Raw genomic sequence first — 12685 nt, forward strand, 5'->3', positions numbered from 1 at the left:
TCAGGGGCTTGCTAAGTCAGGTAATGTTTACTCCCAGTGATGATCAGTACTGGGATAGGTGAGAGCCCCCCAATCCTGCTGTATTGATTACTCTTGCCCTGCTGTGTCCTGGAACCTCACTTCCTGTCTTGTTCCCAACAGACTGCATCATTGGAAATGGGAAAAGTTATCGGGGCAAGAAGGCCACCACTGGGAAAGGCACCCCCTGCCAGGCCTGGGATGCCCAGGAGCCTCACTTTCACCGCACTTTCACACCAAAAACAAACCCACGAGCAGATTTGGAAGAAAACGTAAGCCACCTTCCTTGGGACTCGTTATGCCTTTTACTGTCCTATCCTTACCCTACATTCCAGAAGTTCAGCCTGGACTGGTGCCAGGTGTGTGGTGGGGAAGAGAAGACTGAGCTATTATAGGATGAGCACCCTTCCCACCCCCACCCCCCACCCCCCACACACAGTTGGCATCAGAACCAAATCATTCTTCTCAGCCCTTTGGACTTCCCTTGGTGACATTTTGTGCCTTAATCTTTTAGAGATGGTATTTCTAGTTTCTTGTGTTTGTCCTCCTAGATTTAGGGGATCATGACATCTTGGTAGGATTTTTCTGGAAGAAAAAGTCCACAGTTCATTCATATTCTCCACAGTGGGGCTCAAGGATCTCACACCCTCACTGGGTAAGGACATGTCAGGAAGCAGAAGGAGGAAATTGGCCTGTCCTTTGTGACTGTACTCCTGGAGAGCTCGTGGTCCTTGGGAAGAGGCACTTTTAATCAACGGTCTTGCTAATTGGCATCATGGCCTTTAGGCTAGCTGAGTTGAGTCAGGCACAAGAAGTTGTCACCTCCTCCTCCCTCTATTTTAGAGTCTCTAAGCGCTCCCGGACACAAACTAACAGAGGGCATCCACCTCAGTATAATCTCTACCCAACACCCCATGACTTTCCACTTTCCTCCAGGGAGTAATCTCCTAGTTAGGGCAAGGAGACCTGACAAGGGGCTGTGATGGGTTGGAGCAACCCCACCATGTTGCTCCCAGTAAGGAGGAGGACCCTCTTTCTTCTCTTTTCACAAGCCTACTCCTTTTCCAGTACTGCCGGAATCCAGATGGGGATGTCTATGGGCCCTGGTGCTATACGATGGACCCACAGAAGCTTTTTGACTACTGCGACATTCCCCAGTGCGGTGAGTGCTAGGGAGGGGCTTCTCACCTGGCCCCCTCCCACTAGAACCCTGTTGCAGGCGGCCGTGGAGGTGGATGCTCTCTGGGGCAGAGCCTGCTGAGCCTTGCTTCACCATGGGCTCCTGAATCTATCCTGCTGGTGGCCCCTTTGGAGAGGTACTGTCCCTGTGCCCCCACTCCTTGCAGAAAGCAAACACAAAATCCCCATGAACTCCAAAAGGTGGAAGTTTGGGGGTGAACTAAGCACTTTAGAGGGGTGCTGAGATCACCACTCTGCCTTGATGCCCAAGAAGCTGAGTTGCCCAGATAGTAGACTTTCCTTTCAGAGCTGGGAAGCAAAAAAAGGAGACGAGAACTGCAGGAAGCAGACACACCCAGTCATCACTGTGAACCAACCAGTGGCCTTCTTAGAACCCAGGAGGAGGCCACACCTTGACCTTCCCAATGCCTTTCTCTTTCTCTAGTGGCTAACTACCCATTAGCCACCTACCTTAAGAGAGTTCAGTTGGTCGCCTTCCTCGTTTCTCTGAGATTTTTCTAGGGAGCAAGTGTTTGCCTGAGATAAAAGAGAGTTGGCAATTGCTCTGCAACTTTTGGTATAAGAAGTCCTTGGCAGGTCTGGGACATAATGTCAGTCAATGTGATCTGAGTGCTTTCTTACTTTCTGCTGATCTGACTTTGCAAGCAGATCATGGCATGGTTACTCAAATATTAAAATATTCCAAAAATAGAAGGGGCCCAGAGTGATAGTACAGCCGCTAGGGCATTTGTCTTGCACACAGCCAACCTAGTTCAATCCCTGGCACCCCATATGGTCCCCAAGCACTCCAGGAATGAACCCAGAGCACAGAGCCAGGAGCAAGCCCTCAGCACCATTGTGAGAAACCAAAATAATAAAGTGAAAATAATTCTTTTAACGAAAGGATGCCTACCTATCCTTAAACATGATTTTTATATTAATTTATATTAGATTGCATATTTACTTCTTGATTTCTTTGATTCCTCATTTCAGTACTACCAATATACTCAGTAAAAATAATACATAAGTGAAATTTTTAAAAAACACCTTTGTATTTTCTTCTGAATGGTAATGCCAGAGTACCATAGTCTTTGCACCTTTTTGTTAGAATATTGATGCAAATCTTCTGTGAGTAAGGCTCAGAAGTACAAATTCAACTTGGTGTAAAAAAGTAGGATTTTATTACATGACTTGTTTTTTTAGGTGGGAAAATGACTCCTATATATTGATTCTCAGAATTAGGGTCACGATAAATGGAAATTTACTAGAAAAATTCAAGCCCCAGAGAGTTGAGAGAGGATAGTCTCTAGAGGAAATTCCCCTCACAATATTACTACCAATGTTGACTTACTCATACATTTATGAAGATGTAAAGCACTACAGCGAAAGGAGAAGCTTCCTGTGAACACCCTCTGTAGCCCCTGAATGTTCTGGGCATTGGTGGGTGATCCCGAGGGGAAACACTGGCCTTCTCTCCAGGGACATCTCATTGGACGAGAGAAGGTAGGAGGAAGGCAGTGAAGTCACATTAAGATGAGAGCTGTTTCCAGAGCACAGGGTTAGTCCAGAAATGTCCGGAGCTCCGAGAATTTTTCCAGCACTGCTTGAGGATGACATTGCTTCAGTTTCGAATATTTACACATTCAACTAGAGTCACACGAAAAACCTGCTGTTAATGCTGTCCAGTGTCTATGACAACTATAATTTTTTTCATACCTTTAAGTGGTGCAGAGGGTAGTGTCTGCTGCTTGATGATGAGGATGAGGATGATGAGGAGGGGAGGATGACGTAGTGCTCCAGGCAATGACCTGGAATAATTGTGTTTAATTTCTCTCAAACCTTCTCTCCAATGTCTAACTCTACCTATTTATTTCTTTATGTCTTCAACTAAGTAATTTCAAGTTACTTCTATTACTTTGGAAGTAGAGGGCTATTTCATAGTGTCTGTTACCACTTTTGAAACTGCGAAAAAGTATTCCAAAAGATGTTGATGATTTTCATTTTTAGTTTGGGTTTGATGATGTCAAAAATCCAGTGTTTGGGTCTTGAGATTGAGTATTTTTAATAGTTTGGTTTTTTTTAACATGATTGTTGTTTTGGTTTTGGTCCTGAGCTTGGGCTTGGTGTTTAGGAGTCTATGCAGAGTGTGTGTGTGTGTGTGTGTGTGTGTGTGTGTGTGTGTATGTGCATGAGCGTATGCATGTGTTTGTGTGTGAAACTTGTGGTCTCATAATTTCAAGGCTTTCCTCCAAGCCATCCTTAGCTAGCCCCACCCCCAGAACACTAATTTATTGTATGCCAGAATGACTCACTCTCCCCCATTTTGCACATAGCTTCATCCTCTTCACTTGATTGCGGAAAACCCCAGGTGGAGCCGAAGAAATGTCCGGGGAGGGTTGTGGGTGGCTGTGTGGCCAACCCACATTCCTGGCCCTGGCAGGTCAGCCTCAGAACCAGGTAATATCATTTTAAGAAACATGCATTTATACCACTTTATTCCTCAACATAAGCCCTGCTGGATCTGTCAATGACTATGACTATGCTCAACCCACATGGCTTAGAGGACAGGACCTGATTCTGTATTGTCCTAAGGAGGAAGGAAGATTAGAAAGTACATTCTAGGAGATTGGAGAATTAATAAGGGGCTTAGGCATTTGCCTTGTATGTAGCTGACACTGGTCTCATGCAAGACACCACAGAGGATCCCCAGAACACATTCAGGAGTGATCCTTGAACACAGAGCTAGAACAAAGCCCTGAGCACTGCCAGGTGTGACACCAAAACAATACAAAACATTCTAGGGTCTCACCTTTGAAAATATACGAAATTGGAATCTTTCCTTGACTCAGGCTGCTATCATCAAGTTTCATGACATAGGAATTTATACCAAGTACCAGTATTGAGGAAGAAATGCAGCTGCCAGGGCGACATGGTTGTCCTTTGTCCAGTGAGGAGAAAGGATGCTTTTAGAACGTGACACTTTGGGAGAAGTGAGGTGTTCTTGATGTAGTCTTCTGCAGACATGACTTCCTTTCCCTTTGCTTCACACTGGGTACATTAAAGAGTTTCACCAACTCCATCATGTTCCTAAGTGCTATCACATGCTTAAAGAGTCCTGCAAGAGTGAACCACTGAATGGCCCTTTGCCAAGGCTGATTTTCTCCTGCAAAACCAGCAGGTTCCCAGGTGTACCTCCAGGTTCCAGGTTGACTTCCTGAGCAATCACTCACTGGGTTTTTCTGGGTTACATAGTTCTCAAAAAATATGGAGGATCTTGAGAAGTGGGTCAGGGCTGCTCACTTCTGGTGAGGACTAGCAGGTTAAAGATATAAACACAGAGTTTTATTTTGGTACTACTTTACTCTTCCATGGACAGGGCATGTTTGAGCCTCTTCCAGCGATAGTAAAAGAATGCTGTGGATAGAACTTTCTGGAAAATCCCACTGGTGAAGCACAGTTCCTCTATCCAGCTGGTGGATGGAATGCTTGCTTTTCCCTCTGGGAGCATGTGCTTCAAGATGGAGTGAACGCTCCTGACTGTACAATAGTCTGAGTGGAAATACATGCATTTTCCTTCTAGATTCGGAAGGCACTTCTGTGGAGGAACTTTAATAGCCCCCGAGTGGGTGGTGACTGCAGCTCACTGTTTGGAGAGGTATGTACAGGGGACCCTTGACAGGAAATCTTGTCTTAAACACCTCCTTCCTCCCTCTCTTACCTCCCTGCCTTCTCTCCCTCCCTCCCCAGTCAGCTTTCCTTTTCTCCTATGTTTGTGGGACTAAGGATCAGGGGTGGGTTTGAAAAAGCCCAAGGATGAGAGGATGAGAGAGGAGAGGAATGTTTCTAGAAAAGATTTGAAGGTGAAAGACCCAGATCAGGTGAGTTTGTAGCCATTCTCTAAGCAGACACCAGTTTCCTGAGACCCTCTCAAGCTGGGTGTCCATCTTCACATCATCTTCGGTGTTAGATCAACAGGAACCTTGGGGTTCCTTTGGGAACATTCCTTAGGATCACTGGGTAAACCATGAGCTTCGTGCCTTGCTTTACTTGGCAGTCACCGATGGTTGCTAGCCAAGATGTGAGTAGGTACAGTGTTTATGGTCAGAGGAGCTGCTGATGACCTGGTTTCCTAAGGTCACCATCTCTCCTAGATCTACAAGGCCTTCATCGTACATGGTCGTCCTGGGTGCCCACCGAGAAAGTCTTACTGGTGCCGATGTTCAGAAAATAGAAGTGGCTAGGCTGTTCCCGGAGCCCTCACGAGCAGATATTGCCTTGCTGAAGCTAAGCAGGTACTGCCTCATCTCTGACTTTAGCTCTAAGATGAAAGAAAAGATTTGTTTCTATCCAGATTTCATGTTTATGGGGTTTAAAGGTGTGGTGGTGGTGTGTGTATGTATATGTGTGCATGTTTGTCTGTGTGTGTTTGTGTGTGTGTGTAATTAAGGGGCATCATCTTGGATATGAAATGCATTCAGGATTTGGGGATCAACAGTGAACTCAAATGAGAAATCCTGAATTCCGCCCCATATGGCCACAAACCCATCACAGTTGTGGAGAATCTACCTTATTATTTCCTTCGGTGGAAAAAGAATAAGACACAAGGTACATGGTTGTTCTTAAAACTGCATTCCCACCATTCAGCTAATGTCAAGTCATAACCAGAGAATTGCTCAGTGGTTCCAGGTCGATCATTCTCTTCTCAACCAAGTTTGGAAATGATCAAATGATCTTTCCAAGCACTTGAAAAGTCCATACACACTGTTCCCAAAGCACAGCCTTCTTATCTTCTTGGGCTTTATTTTCCATGCGAAAGCAATGCTTTATGAGTCCTGACAAAATGATAAACTCACTACTGGCACTTAAAGGAGCAATATTTGCAATCAGACTCCAATGGAGACAGCTAAACATTCCTGAGCCAGTTCCTGTCATCCTTTCTGAGTCATAACTGGAGGCTCACTTCCTGACATGTTTGGACACTCAAGGAAGGCAAGCCCCTTCTGAGGTTCAGCTAATAAGGGGTGCTGTTCCTCTCTTTTGCCCATGGTCCCCTGAGTTCCTCTGGGGGCTCCAGAAGCAAGACCATGATATTTAGTCAATTTGGGTTCTGGAAGTTTTCTCTGGTAATTAATACATCGAACTTGAAAGCACTCAGACATGCCCCCACACTGCAGGAGTCAGGGGCATTCACGTGCATGAGGGACTCCATGGAGGAAGGTCAGGGTGAGGCTGGGCTGGCGGAGAAGGTGAGCCGGCATCTGGGCTAGCAGCAAGACTGCTTTCTTCCCGGAAGAGAGAAGTCCTCATCTCCAGCCTGTTTCCTCTTGGACATCCCAGAGTGGCCCCCAGCCTCAGTGTGGGGGTGAGCTTCCTGGGGCTCTGAGTAGGGAACAGTGCCTGGAAGGGGAGTGACAATTGGCCTAGACCTGGGGCTGCTTCCCACTCATCTCTCGGGGAGCGCCATGACTGAGTTCTCACCATAGTGGGGTGCCACATTTACAGGAGGACACAGAGCCCCCAGGATGGAGCTGAAGTAGACATTCACTCTCACTAAGGTCTCATGATGGAACTTCAGCTTGATGGTCCACCTGGGGGTCAAAGCCCCTTCAGTGGACACAACCCCATCCCCTTTATCCCGAGGATGGGGCAGCTGTAAGCAGTGATTCTCCCACCCCTGGCTTCTCATCCACGGCCCATGGGTGTGTAGTGAGATGCTCTACTTATTCACACTCTAGGACGCTCTGGGCCAGTGGCAGGAGAAAATGCTGCCTCCTCCATCAGGTTGGTCCTGCAAGCTGGGGAGTCCCAGCTCAGTGGGGTGCTGGGGCTCCGGGGGGCAACACCTCAGGGGCCCCCAGGGTGAGGAGGAGCAGAGTGTAAAACCTGGTGTTTCCTTTCTAGCCCCGCCGTTATCAATGACAAGGTGATCCCAGCTTGTCTGCCGTCCCCAAATTATGTGGTTGCCGACCGGACGCTGTGCTACATCACCGGCTGGGGAGAAACCCAAGGTGAGATCAGTGCTGAGACTCGCATGGTGAATCGGCTCTGACGGAAGGGAACCACAGCATTCGGAGGAGGCCGTGCGTGCTCCTGTGGGTGAATGAGGACCAGCCCCATCTGACTGGGTCTGGGCCCCCGTCCTGCCTCCAGAAAGAGTCCCCAAGGGACATGGACGAGGGCAGGAGAGTATTTCCTTTTTTTTTCTTTTTGGGTCACACCTGCCGATGCACAGGGGTTACTCCTGCCTCTGCACTCAGGAGTTACTCCTGGAGGTGCTCAGGGGACCATATGGGATGCTGGGAATTAAACTCAGGTTGGCCGCGTGCAAGGCAAATGCCCTACCTGCTGTGCTATCTCTCCAGCCCCAGGAGAGTATTTCTTGGCGTCTCTTAGCCCATTAATTAATCCAAGGTCATCCTTAACTCTGGAGGGCCAAGGAGATAGCTGAGAGACAGAGCACTGCTTGGACAGGTGAGACTCTTAGTTCAGTCCCAGCACTGCATGCCTGGAGTGGCCTCTGAGGGCTTTGACACGAGTTCACAAGTCAGGAGTCAGATTATTTTTCATGGCAAGTTAGCTATGCTGAGATCCCCCCAAAAAGGGCAAAACAAGGGCCACCAAAATTATGAGGTGAGGTATGTGTGTGTGTGTGTGTGTGTGTGTGTGTGTGTGTGTGTAGGGGGGCAGGAAGAGACTCCCCCTTCTTAAATGAAGCTAAGTGTGGTTGACAGGGAGGGGTTCGATTCCTCCACCCCTTTGGAGAGCCCGGCAAGCTACCAAGAGTATCTCGCCCTCAAAGCAAAGCCTGGCAAGCTACCCATGACATATTCAATATGCCAAACACAGTAACAACAAGTCTCAAAATGGAGACGTTACTGGGCCCGCTCGAGCAAATTGATGAACAACGGGATGGAGATGTTACTGGGCCCGCTTGAGCAAATCGATGAACAACGGGAGGACAGTGTTTGTTTGTTTGTTTGTTTAATTTTTATTAGTGAAACGCCTTGAGGTACAGTTATAGACTTACAAATTTGAGGAGCCCAGAGTCCCCAAATCCTTCTGACTCTGCCCTTGGTCCCCAGGACAGGGCACGCCACATGTCTGTGCCTGCTGCTGTTTGCAGATCACTTTAGTCTTCTCATAAGCTTCCCTCATGGAAGGGTAAGAAGCATAGCTATGTCTAGATGCTTCCCCACTGGCTTCTTTCTCTGCCTTCCCCACTTCGGTTGAGCAGTAGGCCACCACTTCCTCCTCCACTTCCTCTGGAGTCCATGTCCCCAAGGGAAGGGCCACAGTGAGGAATGCGGGCCCCTGTGCTAGAGCACTTTAAAAGGTGGAAACACCACACGTCCCCCAGTGCTTGGTCATCTTGCTCGCATTTGACCAATGAGGAGCCCTGGGTCCCGCTGTGCTTGCTTGACTTGGGGCCCTGTCCTCTCACTGGCTGCAGGTCTTCAGGAAAGTCTCTCCCTCACTCACCCTGTCCCCCAGTTGGGCAATGGGCACAGGGCATGGGAGTCCAAGTGAGTGTCCAGAGAGCATGGGCCTCATCCGGGCACCTGAACTCTAGAAGTGCCATCCCCACAGTGACCAGCAGAAGGCAGCACGTCCTCACTGGCATATGGTATGCTGGCCACTAGCCATGTATTTGGTGTTAGAGTAGGACACTGCAGGGAAGGTGGATTTTTAAAAAATTTTTTATTTTAATTTTATTACTGGCCGGAGTGATAGCACAGCGGTAGGACGTTTGCCTTGCGTGCAGCCAGCCCAGCCGAGCCGAGTTCGATTCCTCCACCCCACTCCGAGAGCCCGGCAAGCTACCAAGAGTATATTCAATATGCCAAACACAGTAACAACAAGTCTCAAAATGGAGACGCTACTTGGCCCACTTGAGTAAATCGATGAACATTGGGAGGACAGTGTTTGTTTGTTTAATTTTTATTAGTGAAACACCTTGAGGTACAGTTGTAGACTTACAAATTTTTGTGCTTGGGTTTCAGTTATGCAATGATCGAATACCCATCCCTCCACCAGTGCCCATTTTCCACCAGCACTGATCCAGTATCTCTCCCACCCTGCCTCTGTGGCAGGGCATTCCCTTTTGTTCTCTCTCTTCTTTTGGGTGCTGTGGTTCGCAAAAGAGGCATTGAGTGGCAATCATGTTAGGTCTATAGTCTACTCTCAGCATGCATCTCCCATCCTGGGAGGATCCTCCCAACACCGGAAGGTGGATTTTTAGCAACACAATTCAAGAAAACTGCTCCTCCCCACCACTCGGTTCAAGCAAAGCCCCTCCAGACCCCTCAGGGCTTGCTCTGCCTCTGCCCAGCATGTGCCTCCCCAGAGAGCCCCCTGCCATCCCCCAAGGGAGCGAGTGAGGGTTAGGAACTGGCAGGGCTGGAGACCCACAGGCTCATGGCAGCAGTGAACTGGGCCTGGGTGCCCGCCTGGCAAATGAGGACTTTCTCTGGCCAGGTGGCCAATGTCTCTTTCATACAAGCTCCCATGAGTCAAGGAGGTCTTCACAAAGAAGACAAGAGCCTGGAGCACAGCCCAGGTCCGGGCACTCTCCTGCCCTTGGGGTGAGACACACGTGGGAAGGGCTGGCACATCTGTCTTGTAGCATCTTGTAGCATGGGGTGTGACCAGGGAAGAGTTTAGCCTTTTGTGCAGTTAAAGGACAGCAGCTCAATTTGACGCCAGTGTGGGGGAGTGGCTGCTCCCATCCCCAGATCTGTTCTGATTCTCCCTCCTTCCGACACTGTGGTGAAATTCATAGAACATGAACTTGGCTTTTGTGATGGCTTGAACGAGTTGAGTTCCAGGGCTGGCACCCTAGGATGGCTCTACTCAGAACACTTCGCTCACTCGCGCCGGTCGGCAACCCCTCCCTACCAAGTGCCAGAACACTCACGACAGGACCCAGGATGTGGCTGTGAGCACAGAGCACTTGCCTTTCATGATGAGACCCTGGCTAGATCCCTTGGTCCCTAAGTGTTGCTGGGTGTGCCTCTCCCTCCCCTAGCACTGCAGTGATGCAACAAAATGTTAATTACCAGGTGAGGGGTAAGTGACGCCAACTCTGGTTTGAGTCCCAACAGACATAGGATCCCCTGAGCACCGTCAAGCGTCACTCCAAAGCCAGAGATAACCTTGAGCACTCCTGGGTATGGCCCCATACTGCCCCCAAATATTAGTGATAAAGATGGTACGTTTATCAAAAGTCCTTATGATATCGTGTGTATGGAAAAGACTCCAAGATGTTAACTTGTGCAGTGTATTAAAAGAAGCATATAAATAGATGGATAGAAACTGTCAAAATAACAATAGTTGGATTTATTGGACTCTTTTCATATTAAGCACTTCTTTTTCTTTGTAGTTTTAAAAAAATAAGTAAATTCAAAACAAAGCAAAAAAAAAAAAAAACCCAGACAACAAAAGGGAAATGACTGGGATGGAAAGGTATATGCTGGCATCAGGCCTGGGCCACCTCCAATAAAACCAAAACACACACAGTCAAGAAGATAAAGTTCCCCCGCACACCCCAATACCACAAGGACCTCGGGTAACCAAATGCAGGACTGGGGACATGGCATTTCCCGTACTGTTTGAGTGTTCAAGGATCAAGGAGAAGCGAGACTCTTGTAGGATGGATCCTGCTTCATTGGGCCTGGGGGCACACGGGAACTCTCAGTGCTTCTCACTGCTTCTGGAACTCTCCCATGAACAGGTCTGGTCACTGTTGTGTCTGACTCTCCCCACAGGCACCTACGGGGCGGGGTTCCTGAAGGAGGCTCAACTGCCCGTGATCGAGAACAAAGTGTGTAACCGTTACGGGATTCTCAACGGGAGGGTCAAATCTACGGAGCTGTGTGCAGGCAACTTGGCTGGAGGCATCGACAGCTGCCAGGTAAGACGAGACAGTGAGACTGAGCTCATCTGCACTGACCCTGGACATCCTCGGTCCCCGGGGATAAACTTGAGGAGCAAAAGCCAGGCCTAAGACACAGTCCAACAGTTGCTGCAGACCCCAAGGTCTGTGCCCCTTCCACGAACCCACTGAGTGGGACTTTGTCGCTCATTTAGAGAAGGGCAGCGAGGTCCCTCCCTGCCAGGGCTGGGATGTGCTGGTGAGTGGCACCACCGGGAAAGGAAACGGGATAAAGACCAGCCACCCAGGTTCATCAAGGGGTTGGGATTACCCCAAAAGGAACCCCAAACAGGAAGGGGTGGGATCAATATTTGCAGGGGTCCCCCTCCTAGGAAACATGACATCGTGTGGCTTTGTGGACTATCCTCTGCCAAGTGCTGAATCGCAGTTTATGTTCGGAGAGCAGCAAGCAGCCGCTGTGAGCAGAGAGGAGCTGGCCGAGCTGGGGAAGGGACACAGGGGTCAGGCAGCAGGGTGGGCAGGGTGCCGTCCTCATGCCATCCCTTCCCCGCTCTCTCTAGGGTGACAGCGGAGGCCCTCTGGTCTGCTTCGAGAAGGACAAATACATTTTACAAGGCGTCACCTCTTGGGGTCTTGGCTGTGCGCGCCCTAATAAGCCCGGTGTCTATGTTCGTGTCTCGAGGTTTGTTTCTTGGATGGAAACAGTGATGAACTCGATGAGCTGAGAGCATGCTTGGCGTGTGGGAGGCCTGGTTTGGTCCTTGGGACTGCAAGTTTCCCCCTGAGCACTGAGCCGGGAATAGCCCCTGAGCGTGGCCTGGTGTGGTCACGAAACCAAAAAGGGAAAAGAAAAAATAGGAACGAATATTGAGAAATAATTCATTGACAGGCGAACAACAGGGCAACAAGTTACCTAGGAAGTGGAATATGAGAGGGAATTTAGACGCTCTCAGGAGTAACGGACGAATCAAGCACGTGTACTTAGGGCCAGGACTGTCCAATCCCACTTTTTAGTATTATCATGGATCCATTTTCCTGACCCTGAACTGCTAGATTCTGTAATTATAAAGCAACACCACTGACATTTGTTGGAAATAAACTCTACTTTGATTTAACTTCTGGGGGCCTTATCTTCATTTCTTCATTCATCTTCCCCATGACATGGTCCCACCTGGCGACTCACCTCAGATGCCGTGAGGTCTTAACAAAGACAGTGGGTACCCCTAGGGGCTGCCCCGATGCTGAGTTCATTGGTGGCAAACATCTGGCTCTGCATCAGGAATATGTGTCGCTTGGACTCTGCGACAGGTATTTTTAAAGTGGGGGGTGGGGGTGGGGGTGATGAGAACAAATTCTATTCTGGGAACTAAAATCTGCTCCTAAGCCCCGCTCAGGGACACTGGGCAGACTTGTCATTGCACAGTGAGCCTGGCAGCGGAGAGTAATTCAAGACCAGCGGCGAGTTGGAGTGGCAGGCAGTGCCGGGCCTAGAAATGGTGCCCGAGGTTAGGTTGTGATAAGCTCTGACGTCAGCACTCACGGTGCTTGATGGTGACCCAAGTCCCAAACCAAGAGACAGGATGAGAGCTGTTTTGC

General features: G+C 49.0%; 1 protein-coding gene across 2 annotated transcripts in view; it reads left to right on the forward strand.

The window, feature by feature from the left end:
• Positions 1 to 12204, forward strand: part of LOC130034556 (plasminogen-like) — a 53243-nt gene extending 41039 nt beyond the window's left edge. Inside the window, exons 12-19 of one of the 2 annotated variants that reach the window (XM_056126167.1) lie at positions 142 to 290; positions 1087 to 1180; positions 3531 to 3654; positions 4778 to 4852; positions 5349 to 5489; positions 7099 to 7205; positions 10962 to 11107; positions 11650 to 12204. In XM_056126167.1, the coding sequence (XP_055982142.1) occupies positions 142 to 290; positions 1087 to 1180; positions 3531 to 3654; positions 4778 to 4852; positions 5349 to 5489; positions 7099 to 7205; positions 10962 to 11107; positions 11650 to 11814 (1001 nt within the window). In that variant the 3' untranslated portion in view covers positions 11815 to 12204. The remainder of the gene's footprint in view (positions 1 to 141; positions 291 to 1086; positions 1181 to 3530; positions 3655 to 4777; positions 4853 to 5348; positions 5490 to 7098; positions 7206 to 10961; positions 11108 to 11649) is intronic. The other variant, XM_056126168.1, reaches the window with a different exon arrangement.
• The last annotated feature ends 481 nt before the right edge of the window (positions 12205 to 12685 follow it).

The sequence above is a fragment of the Sorex fumeus genome, unplaced genomic scaffold, assembly GCF_029834395.1.
Source record: "Sorex fumeus unplaced genomic scaffold, SorFum_2.1 ptg000061l, whole genome shotgun sequence".
Taxonomy (NCBI): Eukaryota; Metazoa; Chordata; class Mammalia; order Eulipotyphla; family Soricidae; genus Sorex; species Sorex fumeus.